This window comes from Sturnira hondurensis, unplaced genomic scaffold (genome assembly GCF_014824575.4).
Source record: "Sturnira hondurensis isolate 20B ecotype Veracruz unplaced genomic scaffold, ASM1482457v3 Scaffold0023817, whole genome shotgun sequence".
Taxonomy (NCBI): domain Eukaryota; kingdom Metazoa; phylum Chordata; class Mammalia; order Chiroptera; family Phyllostomidae; genus Sturnira; species Sturnira hondurensis.
Window position 1 is genome coordinate 6392202 of NW_028096448.1, and position 25797 is coordinate 6417998.

The window sequence follows — 25797 nt, forward strand, 5'->3', positions numbered from 1 at the left end:
AACACTATTTGCAGGGACTTCCAGCCAAGATGGAGGCGTAGGTAGACACACAGTGCCTCCTCACACAACCAAAAAAACCAACAACAATTCAGAAACAAAGTAACAACCAAACTGAAAGAAAATTGAACTATATAGAAGTCCGACAACCAAGGAGCTAAAACAGACACATTCATCCAGACCAGTAGGCAGGGCACAGTCCCGGGCTGAGCAGACAGGGGTGGCAGCACAGGAACTGGTGAGGCACCCCAGGCGCACAAAGTGGCACTGGGCAGACGCTGGGCAGACGCTGGGCACCCAGGCGGCAGCTGGCAGACTGCAGGCATGGGGTGGCAATGGACAGACCCAGAGAGGCAGCGATTGAGAAGCGGGGCACTGTGCACAAGGTGGCCAGCTAACCAGGCAGTGGTCCCACATTCCCACTCAGATAACTGGGGAGCAAGACAGATTGCGCAACCCAGGATTCTAGTGCTGGGAAATAAAGCCTCAAAACACTGATTGAAACACTTTTGGGGGTTGAGGCCCAGGGAGAGACTCCCGCCCTCACAGAAGAGTTTCTCCAGAGAGACCAACAGGATCCCAGAACACACACAAGCCCACCCACACAGGAATCAGCACCAGAAAGGCCCAGTTTGTTTAGGGGAAGCAGCGGAAGGGACTGAGGTCCAACAGAGAGCGGAGCAAAATGCCATTTTTTCCCCTCTCTGACCCTGTCCTCATATACAGCATCACAACCCAGTGACTGGGTTGCCGCACCCTGGAGAACACCTAAGACTCCACCCTTCATACATAACAGGTGCGACCTGATCAAAAATGGCTCAATCAGAAGAACAAATCCAAGCCCGAGTGTCAATTCTTCTAAGCGACAGAGATAGCCAACCTCTCAGATGCACAGTTCAAAACACTGGTGATCAGGATGCTCAGAGAACTGGTTGATTTTAGTCACAAATTAGAAGAACAAATGAAGGCTAAACTATGTGAAATGAAGGGAAACGCACAGGAAACCAATAGTGATGGAAAGGAAACTGGGACTCAAATCAATGGAGTGGACCAGAAGGAAGAAAGAAACATTCAACCAGAACAGAATGAAGAACAAGAATTCAAAAAAAAAAAAATGAGGAGAGGCTTAGGAACCTCCAGGACATCTTTAAACGTTCCAACATCTGAATTATAGGGGTACCAGAAGGAGAAAAGAAACAGCATGAGTGGAAAACTTATTTGAACAAATAATAAAGGAGAACTTCCCCAATCTGGCAAAGGAAATAGACTTCCAGGAAGTCCAGGAAGCTCAGAGAGTCCCAAAAAAGGTGGACTCAAGAAGGAACACACGGAGGCACATTATCATTACATTAGCCAAGATTAAAATGGAGAAGCCCTGGCTGGTGTAGCTCAGTGGATTGAGTGTGGGCCTGCGAATGAGAGGATCGCGGTTCGATTCCCAGTCAGGGCACATGCCTGGGTTGTAGTCCAGTTCCCTGCAGGTCAACTCCCAGCAGGGGATGCACAAAAGGCAACCATACATTGATGTTTCTCTCCCTCTCTCCTTCCCCTCTAAAGATAAATAAATAAATAAATAATCTTTAAAAAAAAATGGAGAGAATCCTAGAAGCAGCAAGAGATAAGGAGACAGTCACCTACAAGGGACTTCCCATCAGACTGTCAGCTGATTTCTCAAAAGAGACCTTATAGGCAAGAAGGGGCTGGAAAGCAGTATTCCAAGTCATGAAAGGCAAGGACCTACAGCCAAGATTGCTCTATCCAGCAAAGCTTTCATTTAGAATGGAAGGACAGATAAAGTACCTCTCAAATAAGGTCAAGTTGAAGGAGTTCATCATCGCCAAGCCCTTATTTTATGAAATGTTAAAGGGACTTATCTAAGAAAAAGATAAAAAACATGTATACTAAAATGACAGCAAACGCACAATTACTAAGAACCACACCTAAAATAAAAACAAACTAAGGAAACAACGTAACAAGAACAGAACCACAAAAATGGAGTTCACATGCAGGATTAGCAACAGGGGAGTGGGGGGTGGGGAAGGTACAGAGAATAAGTAGCACAGATGGCAGGCAGAAAATAGACAGGAGGAGGGCAAGAACAGTATGGAAAATGTAAAAGCTAAAGACACATGGACATGAACTAAAGGGGGGGACTGTGGGAGGCAGAGGGTGTGCAGGGTGGAGGGGAATGAAGAGGGGAAATGGGAAAACTGTAACATAATCAATAAAATATATTAAAAAAAACACAAACCACTATTTCCCACATCGTACATCTCTCTCCTCCAGAAGGACAAAAATATAGACTATAATTACAACCCAATGAATTCACTGGTAATTAAGAAATTCAAGCTGAAACATTCAAGAGGATATGGCAACTGAGGCTCCCTCATGAAATGGCAACTTGACTCCCTCATGAAATATGTAATCAATTCCATAGCAATTTATAATTCTGATTTTAAAAAAGTCTTAACAAATATTCAACTGAGCCAGTTATTTCTAGCAATTCAGCCTATGACTAAAACTATCCTTCCATTGTTAACACTGAAAACCTGGATGATAAATGTTCAGCAAGGGGCTGATAACATAAATTACAAAACAGTAACATAATAAAATGTTACACAGCCAGAGAAAAACATCCTTCTTAAAAGCACAGCTGTAGGGAAAACCAGGTAAGAAAGTCCAAAAGATTTTGAGTGTTTACATCTAAAGAGTAATGGGTGGCTGCTAGTGACAAGTGACTTTTATTTATTGCTTTTACTTTTTATACTTCCCAAACTTTCCAAAACAAACATATCCTTTTACTTAAAATGAGAGATCTATATTTTGAGTATGATAATGGTTTTGTGGTTATATTTTTAACAGGGGACTATATAGATGAAATATGTGTGGAACTGTTTCAAAACAAACTGGTAGGCATGTATGTTCCAAGGGAAGCAGGGAGGGAGGGACAGACAAGATTGTCATGAAGTGGTAAATGTTGAAGCTGGGTAAAGAGGATATGGGCGTTCAGTCTACCATTCAACTTCAGAGAATATTTGAAATGTTTTATAATAAAATAACCAGGTTTTTCCACTTGAGTGTTTGCCAATTAAAAAGGGGTTTCAAAAAATCCTGCTTACCCATATATCTTACACCATAAACAGAACTTAATTCAAAATGGATCACTGATCTGAATACAAGAAAACTACAAGGCCCTGAGAAGAAAAGCTGGGACGAGTATCTTCATGACCATGAATTTGGCAATGTGTTCTTAGATATGACACCAAAAGCACAAGCAGAAAAAAAAAATTAAACGTCACCAAAATTAAAAACCTTTGCATATCTAAAGACATTATTAAGACAGTTTGAAAACACAATCCACTGAACTGGAGAAATTATTTACAAATCATATGTCTGGTAAAAATACGGTATTCGGACTTTATAAAAACGGTTACACCTTAGCAAAGAGACAAACCCATTTTAAAATGGGCAAAGACTTGATTAGACATTTCTCCCAAGAAGTTATCTAAAGGGCCAACAAATACACAAAGAGGGTCTACACCATTAATAACTAGAGAAATGCCAACTAATTAAAAAAAGAGAAAAGGAAGTATGATGAAGATGTGAAGAAACCCTCACATACTGCTAGTGGGAAAATGAAATGAGCTAGCTGCTGAGAAAAACAACTTTGTGGTTCCTCAAAAGACCATCTGACCCATCAATTTCATTCCTAGGTGTATACCCCAAAACACTGAAACGAGTATTCAAACAAACACATATGCACGCATGCAGATTCACAGCAGCACTATAGATAACAGACAAAAAGGGGGGAAGAGCCCTGATGTCCATCAAGGCTCAGGAAGAGCCCTTTCTGTCCATTAAGAGACAGAAAGACAAATAAAACAGAAATAAGCTCATAGATAAGAGGACAACATGATGCTTGCCAGATGGGACAGGGACTAGGGGATGGGTGAAAAAGAGGAAGATTAAGTACAAATTGACAGAAACAAAACAGTCACAGGGATGTAAAGTACAGCCTAGAAAATATATAGTCAATAATATTATAGTAACTACATATAATGTCAAATGGATAACAGATTTATCAAGGTGATCACTTCATAAGTTATATAAATGTTGAATCACTATGTTGTACACCTTAAACTAATAGCGTGTACTGGAGGCAACCAATCAGCATTTCTCTCATACACTGATGTTTCTCTTCTTCCCTTCCCCTCTCTCTATAAAAAATAAATAAAATCTTTAAAAAATATATTTTTAAAAAAGAAATAATTATTTGATTATTCATCTCTCCCTCACTTACGTCAACTTCTTGAGTTCAGATACTTACGTATTATTAATTGCAGAGGTTATGACACATAAAAATGCTTGTGAACTGAACAGTAAACTTAGAGAGGGAACCCACTGCAATTAGGATGTAGACAACTCTTGATTTCTTAAAAGACTTCTTTTATAACATACTTATTTTGACTAAACAAAGACAATGCATAAATCCACTTTTGTGACTATCCCCCTCACAATCAAAGTGCAGTATTTACATTTAGGAAGCTAAATATCTGAAGGTAATTACTAAAAAGTATTATTGTCAAAAGGTTGATATTAGCTCCTTGTTTGCTTTTCAGAGCCAATTCCATGCAAATAAAAGCATTTATAAGAATTTCCAAAGGTGAATTAGAAATATTAATCTAAGGTATATGCAACTATGTAAAAATTTGTGAGAAATTTTTACTTACCAGAACTACTTGTGATTGGTTCTGAAATATTACTAGAGCCAGAAAGTTCTGCTGTTTTTGCAACAGGCACACTAAATGTAAAACCAATCTGTAAAGAGAAAAGTCATCCTTTAAGCATAAAATTAATTTTAAATAAGTATCAAAATAGAGGGGCTTTTTATTCCAAGTGGAAAATATATATTGAACTTCATTTACTCTAAAATTCCTGGTTTTTCCTGTTCTACAATCTCTAAAACTGTGATGCTTCTTATAACAAATGGAGTGTCATAGTTTAACAGTTTTTAATTTCTAAGGCACCTTTTTCTTTCAAAGCACTACACAAATAATGTGTTCCTAATGCCTAAGTATGAGTTGCTAAATGTTATTTTCTAACAAAAAGTTTGAGACTTTCTGGACAACACAGAGATTTCAGGCATGCACCAGGGAAACTGCAATGTATGGAGCACCTGGCTGACAGAATACAATGACACAGTGTATGTGAAAAACATGAAGAGCAACATGTTAAAATGATACACATGCCAAGTAAGAATGATGCAACTTAAACACTGAACTTCTAATTCTTACCCCAAATATTTATTTATATTACAAAGAAAAACAAATACATATTGTGGAACATATATATATGTAAAACTTATCTAGGTTAAAGATAATTCAAGAAACATATTAACTAAATGCATTTTGACTTAATTAATTTGGTCCTAGTCTTAATTGAATCTAGGACCAAAAGAAAACAAAACAGCCATTAAAGGACAGTCTGGGATCAATGGGGAAATGTGAATATGGATTACATTGTTATTATTATATCATGTTAAATTTCGTGGATATGAAAATTACATTGTAGATATACTGTACTGGGGAAACATGGATAGTATTAAGGGTATTAAGATATCTGCACCTTAACTTGCAAATGGTACATGAGAAAACAAATATGCCTGTGTGAGCGCGTGCCTGTGTGAAGTTAAAAATAAAGGTTTTCACTCATTCATCCTTTCTGTACATTGTGATTTTTTTTAACCCAGAAGAAAAATAGTTTATTTCTTACCACTGATGGCATCATGGATTTGAGATAAAAATACAGAATGCCTTTGAAATCAATTAATATGAAATATTTTTAGTTGCTACTTACAGATGGTGGAGGTAGTACATCTGCCTCAGTAGATTTTACAATCGGAGATGAAAATCTGAACATGGGACTGTTGGTGTTGTTTGGAGAGGTCATTTGTACCTGGTTTTCCAAATTATTAAACAAAATACAAAAGAGAACTCTTTAGAAAAAGAAACTGACACATTAAAATAAACCTTAAGCAAATTATTCCAAAGAAGCCAAAAGCAAAATCCTCCCCTTTGAGATTTAAAAATCACTTTTTAATTTCTCAAAAATACTTAATAGTAACTGCTATCAAATCTGCCTTCCTCTTAGAAGAGGAGCATACACAGTTCTTAAACATGGATATTTGTCTAAAGAAGAAAAATAACATCCATCAGCAAACATTTAGAAGATTTTTTTAAAAAGTAAAAGTTCAGAAAAAGTAAAAGCCAAAACAAAAGCATAAAAATTTAAGGAGCAAATTAAAGATATTAATCCTACTTGAAAAATAAAACCATAAATCTATCCTTACAGAAAAAAAAAAGCACCTCATTTGAAAACAGTTTGGAAACAAACACAATCACCTCTTTCTTTAGTGCACCACTGCATAAGAAGTGAAGAGCAACCCCATTATAATGTTATAAATGGGGTATAACACCACTTCCATTTTTCTCTTCTTACTGAGTTGATTTCCACAGTGAAAATCAATCACTGTCTTAAACTGAATTACTGTATTTTGCAGTGTATAACGCACACTTGTATGCCCAAATTTTTGAGAGGAAAAATAAGGACGTGCATTATACGTGGGCAGTGTTAACCTGTGGGTGCGCATTATTCACGGGAGTTCGCTATGGTGAAATATAGTACATGTTTTAAAATAAACAATAAGAAAAGATCACAAATCACCTCTACTTATACAAAGGTTTTGTACCTTGTTTGTTGATGACTGTGCAGGACTAACTGGTGATGAAGTTGTGATCACAGAGGAACGAAAATTAAAGGTAGGCAGTGAAGAACTGGTGATGGGTAGAGAGATTTTTGGCAATACTGGTACTTCCATTTCCTGGAACACAATTAAGTTTTATAATGACGCAGTTCATCTTTTATGTCATTCTTTTATCTGTTCTTCCTTTAAAGTAGATTTTATACAGTTATGGGTAAATTTAAAATAGGAAGAAGGCTGTAGCATGCAGTTTTAACAATGTGAGCTCTTGAATGGGGAAAAAAACCAAACTAAACAAAATTTGAAACCCAGTCTCCAGCCAGCCATATGACTTGGTGAACTACCCCTCAATACCAATTTCCAAACTGGTGAAAAATGAGGAAAGAATATACTGTAGTTGTGATATTAACATGAAACAATGTTATATAACATTTAATAAATATCAATATTAATGAGTTTGGTGAACTGCCTTGGTTTTTAACCCAATAGAGCAAAGGCCACCCCAAGTCTCAAATGACACACATTTAGAACAAAGAGTTCTGCTTCTGCGAAAGGTGGTGTAGTTCATATCTTACCAATACTCTGACAGGTAACAATTACAAACTCTGGACAAAATATTTAAAACAACTCTCTGATCCCTGGCCAGTGTGCCTCAGTTGACTGGAGCATACTCCCATGGACAGAAAGGTTGCAGGTTTGATTCCAGGTCAGGGAACATACCCAGGTTGTGGGTTCAACTTNAACTGCCTTGGTTTTTAACCCAATAGAGCAAAGGCTACCCCAAGTCTCAAATGACACACATTTAGAAAAAAGAGTTCTGCTTCTGCGAAAGGTGGTGTAGTTCATATCTTACCAATACTCTGACAGGTAACAATTACAAACTCTGGACAAAATATTTAAAACAACTCTCTGATCCCTCGCCAGTGTGGCTCAGTTGACTGGAGCATACTCCCATGGACAGAAAGGTTGCAGGTTTGATTCCAGGTCAGGGAACATACCCAGGTTGTGGGTTCAACTTCTAGGTAGGGTGTGTATGAGAAGGCAACCAAAAGATGTTGTTGAATGAGGATTTAAAAAACAACAACAACATTATCTGAAAACACTGGAGAGCAAACAAAAACAAGCAGAAATTAGAGGAAGTAAGACACTTAGGAGAAGAGAACACAGAGTGAGTTCTGTATCGTCTTTTTCAGTTGGTGTCACTGGACAGATGAAATTCAGAGAAAACTGCAAATGTGCTAGAGTAGCAATCACAGGACAGACAAGGTGACCAGAGCAGCTAGAAAATGAGTGGAGATGCAGGACTGAAGAGCCACAGAAGGGGAGCCCTAAGTCTGCATATAAAATGTACAAATCTCCAGCAGACCTGTAAGTGACATTGAATAGCCAATTAAGACTAAAGAGTTTCAGCTGCTGCCCAGCACGGAGGAGACAGAGTTTGAGTTCAGTAAGTTCACTGTCAGATAAAACAATCTGAATACTTCAAATGGATGAGGTATAATAAACCACAAGGTGTATAAAATCACACCTTAGTAGAGTTAAGCCCCCCACCAAAGGAAAAATAATGACATTTTCAGGTAAAAGAAAACTAAGAGAATCTGTTGCTATAAAACCTGCTCTACAAGTTCTTCAGGGTGAACGAAAATGACACTATATGGAAACTCAGAGTTCTGGACGAAATGGAGTTTGAGAGCAAACATAAATTTTTTTCTGTTAATTTTTTTAACTGTGCAAAGCAAAAATTTTATGTGATAGGTTTATAGCCTATCTATCTAAATGTAATACAAATGACAATGACAGAATAACATACCAAGGAAGTGATGGTAAATCAAACTATAAGGATACAAGATTCTTAAATTTTCAAAGGAAGTGGTACAAAATTAACACAAAGTAAAATACACAGTAATCCCAAGAGGAACCACTAAATAACATGAAGAAACAGATAAAAAGCCAACAAGTAATTAAAATGGAATTCAAACAGATATTCAATTAACCCCAAAAAAGGCAGCTTTCAAAAAGCACAAGGAAGAAAAAAAACAAATGGGAAAATTAGAACACTGGAAGGCCTTAATCCAACCATATCAATAATCACATTTTAAGTAAACATTCCAATTAAAAGGCAAGAATCAACTATATGCTATCTTCAAGACTAAAACATAATGACACAGGTTGAAAGTAAATGGCTGAAAAAAGATATAACCTGCGATAAGCCTAAGAAAGCTTATTCTAACAAGAGTGGCTGGCTGTATTTATATAAGATAAAGTAGATTTTAAGACAAAGAATATTTCAAGAAACATTTTTAAGGGCATGTATTAATATTAAAAGAGACACATCACTGAAAAACCGTAATAGATGTAAGGTGTATGTTCTAATGAGGACCTCAAAATATTATGAAGCAAATATTTATGTATTATGTATTGAGGAAAAAAATATATCAAATGTAAGTTGACAATTACAACTCCTATTTCTCAACAATTTTAATAGACTACCCAGACAGACTCCCCAGAAAAGCCCCACAAAATTCAGCAGAACAAATAAGATCTAGGAAATACTATCGGTCATATGAGCTGACTTCTATGGAACACTATACCCAACAACTGCAGAGTATACATTCTTTTAAGATTCACCAAGCAGACCTTATGCTGGGCTATAAAAGAAGTCTTAATGCATTTCAAAACATTAAAATCGTGATTAAACACATGTCTAATAATCCATGGGTTGCGTAAGAAGTAAAAAAGGAAATTAGAAAAAACATAAAAGCACTATTAATTATCTTCAGAAGGTAATAATATAGAACTCTGTAACCTGGGGAGATGAAAAAGTTATTTAGGTACAGAGAACAGTAGAAATAATGGGGAAAAATAAATAAATTCAGTCTTGTAAGACATGTAATATTATTCAAAGTACTGTATTTTGTTATGTATAATGTGTACTTTTCTTGCCCAAAATTTTGAGGGAAAATAAGCATGAGCATTATACATGGGTAGTACCTGAAATACCTTGTATCTGTTCTTGTGTTTTGTAATTATTTATTACATAAAATTTGTTGTACCACAATATATTCAAGAATAAATGATAAAAAATGCTAAAATTCCTTTATAATAAAAAATCAAGTACCTACATATAAATAAATAAATAATTAAAATGGAAGATTTTTTCTCCTAAAAGTTTGGAACAAAAATGTGGGCACATATTATATATGGGAGCATATCATACATGGCTAAATCTGGTATCTAGGTCCAGAATTCATAGTTTGTACAAGTCAGTAAGACAACCCAATCTTCAAGGGGCAAAAGATCTGAATAGGAAGATCTGAACAGAGATCACACAAAGGATGATAATACTAACTGCCAATAAGGACGTAAACAAGAATACAACATTACTAGTCATTAGGGAAATGCAAATTAAAATTACACTGATACACCACCGTACACAAAGCAGAATGGCTAAAATTTAAAAAATGACAATCAGCTACTGGTAAGGATACAGAGTAACAGAAATGCCCCACACTGGGGGGAGTATAAAACATTACTCCTGCCTCCCCTGTTTGGCACTATATTTACACCAAGAGAAATAAACATGTCTACAATTAAGGTACAACAAGAAATGTTCACAGCAGCTTTATTTATAACAGCCAGACCCTCCAAAAAAATACACACTGAACTGTACTGGTATTAAGTTTTGGAACAAGCAAACCCCAATACACAGTGGGGGGGGAAATGAGAACAGTGATTATTCCAGGAGTGGAGGCAATGAGTATTAACTGGGAAGGAAAAGGACTGGAAATGTCTGATACCTCGACAGGACTTTGGGTTACAGAGATGTAAACATCTGTCAAATTCATTAAATGATGCACCTAAGAATTTTACATTTCACTACCTGTAAATTCTTGCTAAATTAAAAACAACAAATATTTAACTCTAGTTCATGCAATGCATGCTGAGCTATCTTGGGGGTGAAGTATACTGAGTTAAGTCTTAAATTTACTTTGAAATGCACCCCCAAAATATGAATATTTGCTAAGGCAAATATGACAAAATATTAGAATCTAGGTCCTAGTATTATGTACACTCACTGCCCAATCTTTCAAAATTTCTTGTGTGAAACATAGAATCAAATATGGAGGAGAAGGAAGGAAGGACACAATAGGCACATTCTGGTATCTGTAGCAATGTTTCTTTCCATCTCCAACCTCAGGCTGATTTTCTTCCCTTTAGATGCTTTACAACACCTAGACACATCAACGAAACATAGCCTGTACCTCATGCCAACTCATTAAGCCATATGCTTACCCTTACTGGTTCTTTTTATTGCTGACCTTAAACCAATTTTAAATTTGATTCTCAGTCACCAATATTTTGTCCTGATTGATCAGGAGTGGGTCCCACAAATCTGGGTGAAACTAAATCAAGAACTGTAACTGGATGCTCACAGATGTCTCAAGTAGAACACAAACCACCGTCAAATCCGTGACTTACTATTATCTCACATGAGGTAGCCACTTAGTACTACAGATGACGAAACTGGGGCACACAGATATACCTAATGCCAGACAGGTATTAAATGCCAGACATCCTATAGACACAAGCTAAATACATTTTTCTTAACACTATTTTAAAAAAATTTTATAATGAGATAGCAACTCCAAAAAAGACTTTACTTTTAGAGAGAGCGGAAGGAAGGAAAAGGGGAGGGAGAGGTACCTTGAAGTGTGAAAGAAACATGGATTGGTTTCCTCTCGCATGTCCCCAACCAGGGAACTGGCCTCAGGCATGTTCCCTGCCCCCAGGAACCAAGCTGGTGACATTCAGCTTTGCAAGATGACACCTAACCCACTGAGCCATACTACTCAGGGCTTATCCTCATTTTAAAGAGAAGGAAACTCATGCACAAGGAGTTAAGTTAATCAAAGTCACGCACACCAATGAGTGGCAGAACTGTACCTGACATGACAACATAAAGCACTTAAATCTCCCCAAACTCAGTCTTATTATAAACTACTTGTCTGTTCTGCATCAATGAACTTTTCCATTATAAAAACAGAGTATCACAGCAAAGGCAAACTGCCAATGTTTAGGGACTAGCACACAATCCTCACAAATGTTGGAATCTGAGATATGGCAAAGGCTAAAACAATCTTTTAGTACCTCATATTGCAAATTGAGTTATTCCTAATATAGAATTTTATTAAACTGAATGTTTAGCAAATGAAATATACCAGCCTCTATTAAGTAGAAATGTATCTGTAATTAGCAAAATTTGTTTAATTCCATTAAAAATAAAATTTCCTCCACTTGACCTTCCGAAAAGCCTATTTAAAAAAACCCACAAACCAGAGGATTGCGGTTCGATTCCCAGTCAGGGCACATGCCTGGGTTGCAGGCCAGTTCTCAGCAGGGGATGCATGAGAGGCAACCATACACTGAGATTTCTCTCCCTCTCTCCTTCCCTTCCCCTCTAAAGATAAATAAATAAAAATTTTTAAAAACCCACAAAAATTAATTTTCAATCTTTTACCAAAAATTCTCATTATGTACAATTAATTTAAGAAACAGTGTGGTGTAAACATATTTGCCATCTGAAACAAACAAAAAATGGCACTTGACACATTAAATAAGGAAGCATCCATCCAAAACTATTATATAAAATTTTTTTAAAAAACAGAGGGTAGGCAGAAATTCAGGGCAGCCACTCATTAGTACCTCTTTCCTCAGAAATGTAGAGACTCTAACTGCAGTGTGGAATAGTCAGAGGCAGAAGGAGTTGGGTAAAGCATCCTGGGATGTGAAACTGGCAGTTGGCAGTTGACGGAATGGAGAGAGGTGCCCACATAAGGGAGGAGGTGAGTAAAGATGTCTGGGGAGTTAGGAGTTTCACAAAGCTCCTTATAGTTAATATACCAAGTACTAAAAGCCAAAGTAAATAAATTAAATTTAACCCCCCAAAATGTCTCAATACAGCAAAGTCACTAAACACAAATCTACAAGACAGCTAAAATTAAGCTACAGGTACCAACCTGAGATTGAAACTGAAGGGAAATAAGCAAAATTCACAATCTGTCATGTGGCAAACACCAGACCAAGCTAATAATTGTTCTCATACAGGGATAAACTTTAAAAAGGTAGTACCACCCATTTTACTGAAAAATATAAAAACCCATCTAAAGAACGAGTTCATGCTATATCAGATATTAATTTCCTTATGTATATAAGGCAAGATAACCCACTTCATAACTGTAATTAAATCTACATAAAGAGCTTCAACCACAAAAGAAAAGTGGCTTGCTAAGAAAACTACAAAGTTTTATACACTACGTTAATTAATGACATTTGAGACTTTCTCTTTCAAGAGAGAATATACTAACACCTCCCCTCCCTCCACAACACTCCAGCACAGCAACAAGGAGAATCCAAGAAAAAACACAGAGCCTCCAAGCCAGTAGTAACTGAGCCAAGGCCCTTAGCATAACTATTACCAGACAGGCTACATGGCACAAGGTCCGAACTGCCAAAGAAGTCACGACTTCAGTGAGCTGTGCCTCTGGAGAGAGGCACAACTAAACAAGAAAAGAGGAGATAGATAAGGAAAAAAACAGGAAGATTTCCCATTCTAAATAAGCCTGTAAAGCAGGCTTTGCAGCAGACAAAAATACTAACACATACAACTTCTTCCATCAAAACATGACTTCACAGTCAACAAAAGACTGTTAGAAAAGATCTCCTGTTTAAAAACCTAAATACCACCCTTGGAAAATATAGGTCAATGAGAAAGTTACAAATGAAATTTTAATTTCAAACACATGACAAATGAAAACTTTAATAATCCAGCTAGGCTGAAATTCATTTACAAAAAGACTGAAATGACACCTGCCTTCAACTCAACACAGACAGAAAACAAATAGAGCAGCATATAGGGAAAGAAAAGTTAACTAACCTTCCATTAGTCCATATCTTTTTCAAACCTTCATACTAAAAAACTTTCCCTAATAAAAGAAATAACCCAACAGAAAAAACTGATAAAAGAGAACTCCCCAATGGTGAAGAAATTCATAAAAGATGTCTCCCCTCCCTAGTGAACACAAAATACAAAATAAAACTCCTATGATATGCCACTTCACAGCCACCACACTGGTAAGGATTTTTAAATCAACAAAATCAAGTACTAATAAGAATAAAGAAAAAGCATATCTACCTACTCTCAGGTGGAAGTGTAAAACTGTAAAACTACTTTGAACGGTAATGAGGCAGTATCTAATATACTTGAATTTGTGTATCATGCCCTACAATCAAACAATTCCAATCCTAAATAAATAGCCTAGAGCAAATACTGCATGTGTGCCAAGAGAGAAGTGCACAAATAGTCACCTTAGCATATATTAGGAATCAACTCGAGTATACCCTGCAGAATGGACTATGGCAAATCTTCATACTGAAATTAAATAACCCAGAGTTACCCTTCACAACACTGATAAAGTTCACAAATAATATGAAGGGCAGGTGAGATGAATACAAAGCACATTCATCCATTTTTGTACGTTTTAGAAATTTGCAAAACCAAATTATATTATATTGTAAGGGTCAAATAATTTCCACTGCAATTTCTTTATTGAAACAATAATGGCTTTTTAATGACAGCCATGAAATTTTTCAGTACTAAGTTAGGTTTTCTGAGTTGTCACAGTGAAGGTGGTTTAAAAAATCTGGCACTGGAGTACTTTAAAACTAACACACACACACACACACACGCATGCACGCAAGCGCACATACACACGCACATGCACACACACAAAATGTCACGAAACATTTTGAAGGAACCATTTCAGTGGCACATTACTGTTGTGTTGGGTCTCCCTAAACCCCACCCCTCCAAGATGTCCCCTCACCACCACAACACACCAAAGCTTTTAATAAACACCAAGAGTATTAAGTATGTAAACCTACCTCCTCTTCTGGAGGTTTACATGCCACAAAGCGTGTTCTTTCTCGTCTCATCTTGCCGCCTCCACTACCTACTCCAGAAGATACACCATTGGCTGCAGACATACTAAAATTTGGGTACGAAAAACCACTAAAAAAATAAATAAATGATATATTATTCTGGTCCATAACTTGTTAATTAATTGAATACCTAAAAATCAGAACTGCTACAGAAAAAAATAAATGTACAGCTGAATGTGATTTTAAAACCTAACATATTTTTGTGCATGATTTCTATTCTTAATATTCAAACAGGCACAAGTATATTACATACAGAACTTAAAATTTATGTATAAAGAAGTTTAGCTATAAAGATAGCATTACCTTTCTCGTTGTTCTCTATTTTGTCCTGGTGTCATATTTTTTTCATATCCAGTCTAGAAAAAAATGCAACCATATTTAAAAGTTAACTTACTTAATTTTCTTAATACTACCCTTCTGTCTGTGAATTTTAATATTTGGAATCAGGAATTTAATGGTTTTTAGCTAATGAATCCTAAAATTGGCAACTCAGAGCCTCCCTTCCGAGTAGAGCCTACTGAGCAGTGGCAGAGCCTACTACAGGTATTAGAGTGATTACATATGCACATAAAACATCTCTAAGCACAACCATGCTTCAAACAAAATGGTTACTGTACAAGGTAATACACTTACCACTTTTACCTACCTCTCATTTTGACACATTAAATATGCAAGCAAATTTATAAAGATATTCCTTTTGAAATGATTCTCTGAAACTTACCTCTCACCACATCAAAATTAAAAGTAAATTACAGATCAACCTAGGTAACCACCTGAAGATGACAATAAGATAGGTATGTCCATTTCACCACTCTTTTTTTTTTTTTAGATTTTATTTATTTATCTTTAGAGGAGAAAGGAAGGAGAGAGGGAGAGAAATATCAATGTAAGGTTGCCTCTTGTGCGTCCCCTCCCGGGAACCGGGAACTGGCCTGCAACCCAGGCATGTGCCCTTGACTGGGAATCGAACCGAGATCGTGTGGTTTGCAGGCCTGCTCTCAATCCACTGAGCTATATCAGCCAGGGCCCATTTCACCACTCTTATTCAAAATTGTACTGTAAGTCCTAGCCACAGCAATCTAATGAAAAATAAAAGGCATCTAAATTGGTAAGGAAAAAGTAAACTGTCATCTTCAGATGATATGAAACTGTACAAAGAGGAAACCCTAAAGAGTCCACCAAAAAACCACTAGAACTGGAGGACTTCGGGTCAAGGTGACAGCATAGGTAAACATGGCTCATCTCCTCACACAACCACATCAAAATTACAATTAATACATAGAAAAACCATCACTCAGAAACGTCAGAAATCAAGCTGAAGGGAAGTCAGACAACTACAAAATTAAAGAAACTACATCCATCCAGACTGGTAGTAGGAGAGGAGAGGTGGAATAGGCTGGTCCCTCCCTCATCCACAAGTGGTGGATAAAAATTCAAGAGGGATACCCCAGAAGCAAGGAGTCCCAGCCCCACACCAGGTCCCCTAGCCCTGGGTTCCAGTGCCAGGAAGATAAGTTCTCATAACTTCTGGCTGCAAAAACCAGCACGGATTGGGTCAGTGGAAAAAAACTGCTGGCAGTCCTAAGCAGTTAATTCCTCTTAACTCACACAAGGGCTTACTCAGACTCAGTTCTCCTGAGCTCCTGCACCAGGGTATTAGATTGAAAGGTACCAGTAGCACAGACAGAGAAACTAAGTGCCTGGCATCAAGGCAAGAGCTGGGGGACAGCTTTCTCCCAGACAAAAGGCAGGCAGAGGCCACTGTCCCTTTTGTGAACTCTCCCCACAAAAGAGCCACAGAGCCAGCAGGCAGATGCCATATCTGAGACTCCATCAACCTTGCTAACACTGTTTGCCCCGCCCTGGAGATCCCCGGAGACTCTACTTCCCTCAATTTATAGGCCCACCCAAATTGTTAACAGAGACTTTTCCATATGAATGGCTGGTCTAGGCTCATGCATGACAACTTCCTAAGTCATCTCAAACAATAAACAACCAGCCATAGAGAGCATCTCAACACCCATACCTCTTGCTAAGTGGCCCCAGGACCAGCACTAGCAGCAGCCAGCCTAGATTCACAGCTTGGGTTCACCTGGGAATCTCCAAACCCAGCACAAGTAACAAACATGTCAGATTGCTTTCAAGCTCAGGAAAGGTAGTCCCAGGCAAAACACAGGTGGGAGCTGACCTTGACCTGAACCACCCAGGAAACCCGAGAGACTGTACACCCAGTGGACAGCTACGGACCACATCGGATCACCACTACCCTGCCCCTGAACAGCAGTAGCAGATCCTTCACAGACGTGCGGGTTAGAAGTCAGTGGTCACAGCCAGTTCTTGCAACTGACTGGCCTGGGTAAATCCCTCCCATTAATCTGCCAATAGCAATCATAGCTCAACTACACAGGAGGGTGTACTCAGCCCACATGAAGGGCGCACCTCAAGTACTCAGCCTGGACAATTGGGGAGGCTGTGCCACTGGACTCTCCAGGACACCTAGTACATTAGGCCACACTACCCAGACAGAGTCAAAGCTGCTCTACCTAATACATAGAAACAAACACAGGGAGGTGGCCAAAAGGAGGAGACAAAGAAACATGGCCCAAATGAAAGAACAAAGCAAAACTCCAGAAAAAGAGCTCAACAAAATGGAGATAAGCAATCTATCAGATGCAGTATTTCCAAACACTGGTTATATGCCCAAGAAACTTAGTCAGGACCTCAACAGCGTGAAAGAGACTTGGTCAGCAATGAAGGATACACTAATTGAAATAAAAAACAACTTACAGGGAAACAACAGTAGAGGGGATAAAGCCGAGAATCAAATCAATGATTTGGAACATAAGGAAGCAAAAAACAACCAATCAGAATAATAAGAAGAAAAAATCCAAAAAAATGAGGACAATGTAAGTAACCTATGGGACAACTTCAAGCATTCCAACATTCTCGTAACAGGGGTGCCAGAAGATGACAAAGAGCAAGAAATGGGCAATCTATCTGAAAAAATAATGAAAGAAAACTTTCCTAATTTGGTGAAAGAAATCGACATAGAAAGTCCAGGAAGCACAGAGAGTCCCAAACAATATGGTTGGAAAGAGGCCCACTCCAAGACACATCATCATGAAAATGCCAAAGGTTAAAGATAAAGAGAGTATCCTAAAAGCAGCAAGAGAAAAGAAGTTAGATACCTACAGGGAAAGACTGTCAGCTGATTTCTCAAAAGAAACTTTGAAGACTAGAGGGATAGGCAAGAAGTATTCAAAGTCATGAAAAGTGAGGAGGACCTATATCCAAGATTGCCCTGCCCAGCAAAGCTATCATTTAGAATCAAAGTGCAGATAAAGAGCTTGTCAGACAAAAAGAAACTAAAGTTCATCACCACCAAACCATTATTATATGAAATGTTAAAGTGACTTATTTAAGAAAAAGAATAAGATCAAAACTATGAACAATGAAATGCCAGTAAATACCTGTTAACAATTTAACCTAAAAAACAAACTAAGCTAATAAGAACAGAGATAAAATCATAGATATAGATTGGGTTTTCATAGCTGCCAGATGCAAGGGGATTGTGGGAAAATGGGTGAAGAGATGAGGGGTTTAAGAAGTACATATAGGCAGTAACAGAACAGGCATGGGGATGCTCAATACAGAAAATGGAATAGCCGAAGAACCTGTCTGTATGACGTATGGACATGAACAATGGTGTGGGGATTGCCTGAGGGAGTGGGGAATGCTGTATTGTGGGTGCCCAGGGTGTAAAATTCACACAGCTGCGATAGCATAATCAATAAAATATAATTTTTAAAAAAACTGTTAGAACTGATAAATGAACTCAGTTAAAGTAGCAGAATACAAGATATTCAGAAACAGGTTTCATTTTTATATAATAATGATCTATCAGAAAAAGAAACTAAGTAAACAATCCCATTTATAATTACATCAAAGCAATAGGTATGAATAAATTTAACCAAGGAGGTAAAAGACATATACTATAAAAATATAAGACAGTGAAGAAGATACAAATTAATAGATCCATATACCTGTGCTCATGGATAGGAAGAATTAACATTGTTAAAATGTCTATACTATCCAAAGCAATCTACAGATTCAATGAAATACCTATCAAAATACCAGTGGTGTTTTGCACATAACTAGAACAAATAAACAAAAAACTTATATGGAACCACCAAAGACCCCGAGTAGCCACAGCAATCTTGAGAAAAAAAGGACAAAGTTGAAAGTATATCACACTACCTGGTATCAAATTATATTATAAGACTATTGTAATCAAAACATGATACTGACAATAGAAAACACATAGATCAATGGAACAGAATAGAGAGCCCAGAAATAAACCAACACCTATATGGTCCATTAATATATGACAAAAAAGGCAAGACCAATACAATGGGGTCAAGACGGTCTATTCATGTGTGGTGACTACAGGAGGAGGGGCGTGAGTGGAGGTAGAAGAGGGGAGGGGTAATAAACAGTAACAGAAAAAAACACAAGAAAAAATGTGAAAAAAAAGGCCCCACAGTCTATTCATTAAATGCCACTGGGAAAATTGAGGAGACACATGGAAAAAAAAAAAGAAAGAAAGAAATAGACCACTTTCTTATATCATATACAAGAATAAAATCAAGATGAACTAAATCTTAAATGTAAGACTCGAAACAATAAAAATCCTAGAAGAAAGCAAAGGCAGTGACATCTGACATTTCTCTTAGAAATATTTTTTCTGATACATCACCACATCTCAGGCATGGGAAACAAAAGAAAAAAATAAAACAAATGGGGGTAGATCAAACCAAAAAGTTTCTGCACAGGAAAGGAAACCATCAACAAAATGAAATGACAACCTCCTGAGGGAGAGAGATATTCATCAAAATTACATCCCATTGAGGCTAGTATCCAAAATTAATACAGAAATCATACAACCTAATAAAAAAATAACAAATAATCCGATTAAAAAATGGGCAGAGGACCTGAACAGACACTTCTTCAAAGATATATAGATGGCCAATAGACATATAAAAAGATGCTCAATGTCACTAATCATCAGAGAAATGCAAATTAAAACAACAAGATGATACCACCTCACACTTGTCAGAATGGCTTCTGTCAGTAACTCAACTAACAAGTGTTGGCAAGAATGTGGAGAAAAGGGAACCCTCATGCCCTGTTGGTGCAAATGCAGACTGATGCAGCCACCCTGGAAAGCAGTAGAGAGACCTCAAAATATTAAAAATGGAAATGCCTTATGACCCAGTGATTCCACTTCTTTATATATCTGAAGAAACCAAAAACATTCATTTGAAAAGGTACATGCACCCCTTGGCTATCACAGCATTCTTTACGATAGTCAAGGTAGGAAAGCAACCCAAGTGCCCATCAAAAGACAAGTTTAGTTGTGATGCATATATGCAGTGGAATATTAACTGGCCATTAACAAAAGAAGGTAATCTTAGCATTTGCAACAGCATGGATGAACTTAGAGGGTATTATGCTAAGTGAAATAAGTCAGAGAAAGGTAAGTATGATATAATTTCACTTACATGTGGAATCTAAAGCACAGAATAAAGGAACAAAATAGAAACAGAATCATAAATACAGAGAACAGACAGCTGCCAGAGAGAAGGGTGGTTGGGGAACTGAATAACAAGGTGAAAGGACTAAGAAGTACACAAATCGGCAGTTACAAAACAGCCGTGGGGATGTAAAGTACAACATAAGGAATATAGTCAGTAATACTGAACAATTATGTATGATGCTAGAGGGGTACTTGAAATAGCAAAAGGGTCACTTTGTATATTGTACACCTGCAACTACAATAATACTGAATGTAAACTGTAAATGTAAAATCAAACCAACAAACAAAAGAAAATACTTAGAATATGTAAGCCAACGTACTTGCAGATGAACAAATGTGATGTTTGAAAGGTATCTTTAGATAGTCCAACAACTCAAACAAAACACAAAGATAAAGCAATCTGGCAAAATCATTTAATCTAAAACCATTAGTACATATTATTACTAATAAACACTAATTTGGGATTTGATTAATATTCCTTGCCATTTTAAAGCATTCTATTTCATAATCATCACTAACTCACAATCTGTAAACATTATTTTAGTAGACTGTAATAGTAAAGTACTTCTGTGTTACATTATATATTCTTAATCACTTTAATCAATATTCAAAGACTAGTGAAAATAAACACATACTCACACTGTGTTTTTTATCTACTCTTTGATTAGTCTTCCTTAATTCACCAGATGGGGTCAGAGATGGTTTAAAATAAGCAGTTCGATTTGCTGCTATGGATACTGGCTTTGGGGTCATGAGTCTCTGAACAGGAGGATACTGACAGACCACCTTATAGTTAAAAAAAAAAAACAAGGACAAACTTTCATTTTCATATATATTATCAGTGATGCATAGCTAAAAATTATTTGACAATAACTAATGTGACCCAGGGACCACAAGTACTTTCTAGAGAAATATCCAGTAAATATAAATACTAAAAGAAAACCAACAGGAACAGAATCAATGTGCATGTATGTTTATTTACACACACACACACAAAATTCCAAGATGGTTTCATAGACTATTTTATTTGAGTTAATGACTTTTCACACAGATATGCACACACACAAAATGAAAACTATACTTAAAACTGTTCCACAAGCCCTGGTCAAGTAGCTAAGTTGTTTATAGCATTATCCCAATACACCGAGGATACAGGTTAGATCTCTCTGCTCAGGGTACATACAAGAAGCAACCAATGAATGCCTAACTAAATGGAACAAAAAATCAGTATTTATCTCTCTTTCTCGCTGTCTATAAAAGCAACTGGAGGAAAAAAACGATTTTACAAATCTAAGCTTTTACCAGATGAATTTCAAATATATAAACTAAAATTGATTTTGCCACACTTTCCCCCTAATTACTATCTAAATTTTCTTCAACTACGGATATTTTTAAACTACCAATGAAAATATTTTAATTGCTAAAAATGTAAGCAAATTTCTCTCCAAGCTAATTTTTCTCTATTAGTATTTAAAAACCCAACAAAAACTTTTACAATTTAAGTCTAATTAGTAAAGCCCTGTCAAGAATTCCAAATCTTAAAATGAACTCTTTATTAAGTACAAGTGTTTTGTCAACAATCTTTTGCTATACTGAAACATAGTAAAAATTCTGTTGATTTAAGCTCCTAATCTGTCCAAAGATTGTCCAATTCATTCACTCAGCAGCAGCTGCGTGCACAGCACTGATTTCCTAGGCAAAGCCCCAGTATGGTCACTAGCTCTTCCCTAAATCCTCACAAGTGTGATCCCACAACTCAATGAAACAGTTTACTTTGTAGGAAAAATGCACTACAATATTGTTACCTGGCCTTTACAATTCTTAACAGTCACTTAGTGGTATTATACGCAACCATTAATAAAAACTTTTATTGATGAGAACTTCTAGAATGGCATAATTTTTGGAACTTACTTATTTTATGCAACCTGATATAAAATGGGAATCTGAGAAAAGCAGCTAATGGATTAATCCCATCATAGTAGCTAATAACAAAATCCTCCTTTCCCAATTAAAAATACCTAGATAATTCTAAAAATTGAGGAGCAGCACTATTTCAAGGAAAAAACTCTATTTCCGCTTTCTTCTCTACATTACAACTTCAGGCTGTATGGAGGGGGGCAAAAGGGGGGAAAATGGGATAACTGTAATAGAATAAACAACTTAAAAAAGAATTTAAGTATAAATAATTATATTTTACCAATATCTCAAATACAGTCCCCAAATTAATTATGAGAATTATGGTAATTTTAATCAATTACTTCTGAGGGAACTTGGTGTTGTAATAAATACTTCCATAAGTAAGGATCTGGGAATCTGCTTTCCCTGAGGGCTACTTCACTAGCCACAAAAAACCTAACAAAAAATATCTTTTTAATCCTATCAAGCACTTTATTTTTTTTTCATGGTAATCCCCAAAGCTAATTTGTAACAAAATAGAATACACTAAAAAGGGCTGTCAATATAGAATCTATATTATACTGTTTTCATAGCTCTGATATCTTGGAAGAGCAGTTTTGCCTAATTGAAGAAAGATATGCCGAGTTGAAATTCTATTACACACTATAAATTTGACATAATGTTTGTTAGTGAGGAAAGTTTTCAAAGATAATTATGTTCAATGAGCACTTCACTTCATTGAATTTATAATTACTAAACACTTCAAGCTGTTTACTCCCAATTTTATTTATCAAAGGGTAAGAGTTACTCATAAATGAACGCCAAGATGTGGAAGCTGAAAATGCCAAATAACCAAAAAACAATGACTGAGCTCTCACTACAGATAGGACACTGCACAAAGTAAGGCCCTCCCTCACAACAGGCAACCATGTGCAATGTAAAAAAATCTCTTTTTTTCAGCCCTGGCTGGCGTAGCTCAGTGGATTGAGCACTGGCTTGCGAAGGGTTGCCGGTTTGATTCCCAGTCAGGGCACATGCCTGGGTTGCAGGCCAGGTCCCCAGTAGGGGGACACATGAGAGGCAACCACACATTGATGTTTCTCTCCCACTCTTTCTCCTTCTCTTCCCCTCTCTCTAAGAATAAATAAATAAAATATATATTTTTAAAAATCTCATTTTTCCCAACATGTTCCCTGCAACTACCAACTAAATTCAATTTGTGTATTTGCCAATTAAAAATAAAACAATATTGCCATAATAAACTCTAAAAAAGTATTACCTTTTCCCTTTTAGGCCGAAAATCTGTGGTGGAATCTATTCCACTCCTATCAAGAGGCTAAAGAAATAAAATAATATTAGAATTGATGGCAAACTTTGAAAAGATTTTTACCACCAATATATAAAAATATATCTTTTAAGGTTAAAAAGTCAACTTACAGAATTCAGTGGAGAAGAAGCAACAGATGGAATTCTTTTTGCATCCTGTTAATGTTGAAATAACAACAAATTAAGATTTTTACTAAACTCAAAATGTGTTACACTTCTGCTTTGAATTGTGATTTTAAAAATTTACCGCTAAAGGACTCGACATCTTCTCTAAAGACTGCAATATTCGCCGAGCTGTTGAACTAGTCACACCATAGCATTCTGCATTGAGTTGCTTAGCTTTCATCTGTCTTCTGAATGGTGCCTACAAAATAAAATTTGCATTATTTGTTGGAATGGTAAGCACTAAAGCACATATTTCAGAAAATAAAAATATTTACAAAATAGAATGGCTAGCCAAAGCAAAACAGTATTAATCTAACAACTTATTTCTGGGTAGTGTCATTAGCTATATATTTAACTTTTCTTCTTTGTGTGTTCTGACAATCCAATCCAATTCTCTGCCTGATAAATTACTTTTACAATGGAAAAATAAATGGTACGCACCACTCTAAAGCTCTCCCAGCTTTGTTAAAGATACGGTAAGTCATCCCAGCACTACCTTAATCTATTTACCCCTAATATTTAAATCAAAGAACACTAAATTAATGACAGTTAATTAGCCCTGACCGGGTAGCTCAGTTGGTTAGAGGTCAGCCCCATATACCAAAGTTGTGGGTTAGATCTCCAGTCAGAGCACATACCAGAAGCAACCAATGAATGCATAAAGTAGAACAACAAATCGATGTTTCTCACTCCCTCTCTCTCTCAAATCAATCTTTAAAAAAATTAAATTACAGCCCTGGCTGGTACAGCTCAGTGGATTGAGCGCAGGCCTGCAAACCAAAGGATCGCAGTTCGATTCCCAGTCAGGGCATATGCCTGGGCTGCAGGCCAGTTCCAGGCAGGGGATGCACGAGAGGCAACTATACATTGATATTTTTCTCTCCCTCTCTCCTTCCCTTCCCCTCTAAAAAATAAATAAATAAAATCTTTTTAAAAATTACATTATAGTAAATTCCAATATAAGTAAAAAAAGACTCTAGACGCTATAGCAATGAAAATTCAAAATTTTAAACTGACTTCTTTCTCCAACTTAAATATAACAAAAAATTTAAGTACACGGGCTATTTCTTAATAAATGACTTTTTAAGCATCTTAAAATTGGAGTTAAGGAAATAAGCTTAAAAGTAGAAAAGTAGGACTTTGGCCAAGATGGAGGCATAGGTGGAAACACTGTGCCTTCTCCCACAACCAAGTTTGAATACAACAAAAGTTTTGGAGAACTAAGACACACCCAGAGACCAGAAAACGGAATTATACGGAAGTCTGACAGCTACGAACCGTTCAACGAGGACGGTAAGAGAGGCGGAGCCAGCAGTGGAGCTGGGTCGGGCAGGACAGACCTAGGAGCGCAGGCAGCCCGGAACTAGTCGGGGTGCGGGGCAAATTGACCAAGGTCGCACATTCGCGCGCAGTGAGACGGACCACGCAGGCCCCAGGGGGTGAACCCAGTGGTGGAGGGCTGACAGCGGTGGCACACTCGCATGCAGTGGAGCGAGGCGCGTGGGCCTGGTGACGGTGGTGGCTGCGGGGCTGGTGGGGGTCACGGCAGCAGGCGGCAGAGGGAAGCCATTGTCCCTCTTTGACCCCGCCCCCACATACAACGTCACAACCCAGCGACTTAGTTGCCCTGTTCTAGTGAACACCTAGGGCTCCGATCCTGCTACTTAACAGGCACAAACAGCCCAAAAGATGGTGCAAGAAGAACTCAAAATCCCAGAGCCAATAACTCTAAGCGACCAACAGATTGCAAGCCTCTCAGAAGCCCAATTTAAGACACTATTTATCAGGATGCTCACAGAATTGGTAGAGTACAGTCACAAATTAGAGGAACATATGAAGGCTAAACTAATTGAAATGAAGGGAGATGTCCAGGAAACCAATATCGATGGAAAGGAAACTGGGACTCAAATCAATGGAATGGACCAGAAGGAAGAACGAAACATCCGACCAGAAAGGAATGAAGAAATGAGAATTCAAAACAATGAGGAGAGGCTTAGGAACCTCCAGGACATCTTTAAACGTTCCAACATCCGGATTATAGGGGTACCAGAAGGGGGAA

At 37.2% G+C, this 25797-nt stretch overlaps 1 protein-coding gene across 4 annotated transcripts in view; it reads right to left on the reverse strand.

Annotated features, from left to right (window-relative positions):
• NUP153 (nucleoporin 153) overlaps window positions 1-25797 on the reverse strand; it is an 81579-nt gene that overhangs the window by 22280 nt on the left and 33502 nt on the right. For 2 of the 4 annotated variants that reach the window (XM_037037937.1, XM_037037938.1), the window contains exons 6-14: window positions 23821-23937; window positions 23685-23729; window positions 23527-23583; window positions 20991-21137; window positions 15059-15111; window positions 14699-14825; window positions 6746-6877; window positions 5854-5952; window positions 4728-4815 (exon numbers count right to left, since the gene is read on the reverse strand). In XM_037037937.1, coding sequence (XP_036893832.1) covers window positions 4728-4815; window positions 5854-5952; window positions 6746-6877; window positions 14699-14825; window positions 15059-15111; window positions 20991-21137; window positions 23527-23583; window positions 23685-23729; window positions 23821-23937 — 865 coding nt within the window. The remainder of the gene's footprint in view (window positions 1-4727; window positions 4816-5853; window positions 5953-6745; window positions 6878-14698; window positions 14826-15058; window positions 15112-20990; window positions 21138-23526; window positions 23584-23684; window positions 23730-23820; window positions 23938-25797) is intronic. The other 2 variants (XM_037037939.1, XM_037037940.1) reach the window with 2 other exon arrangements.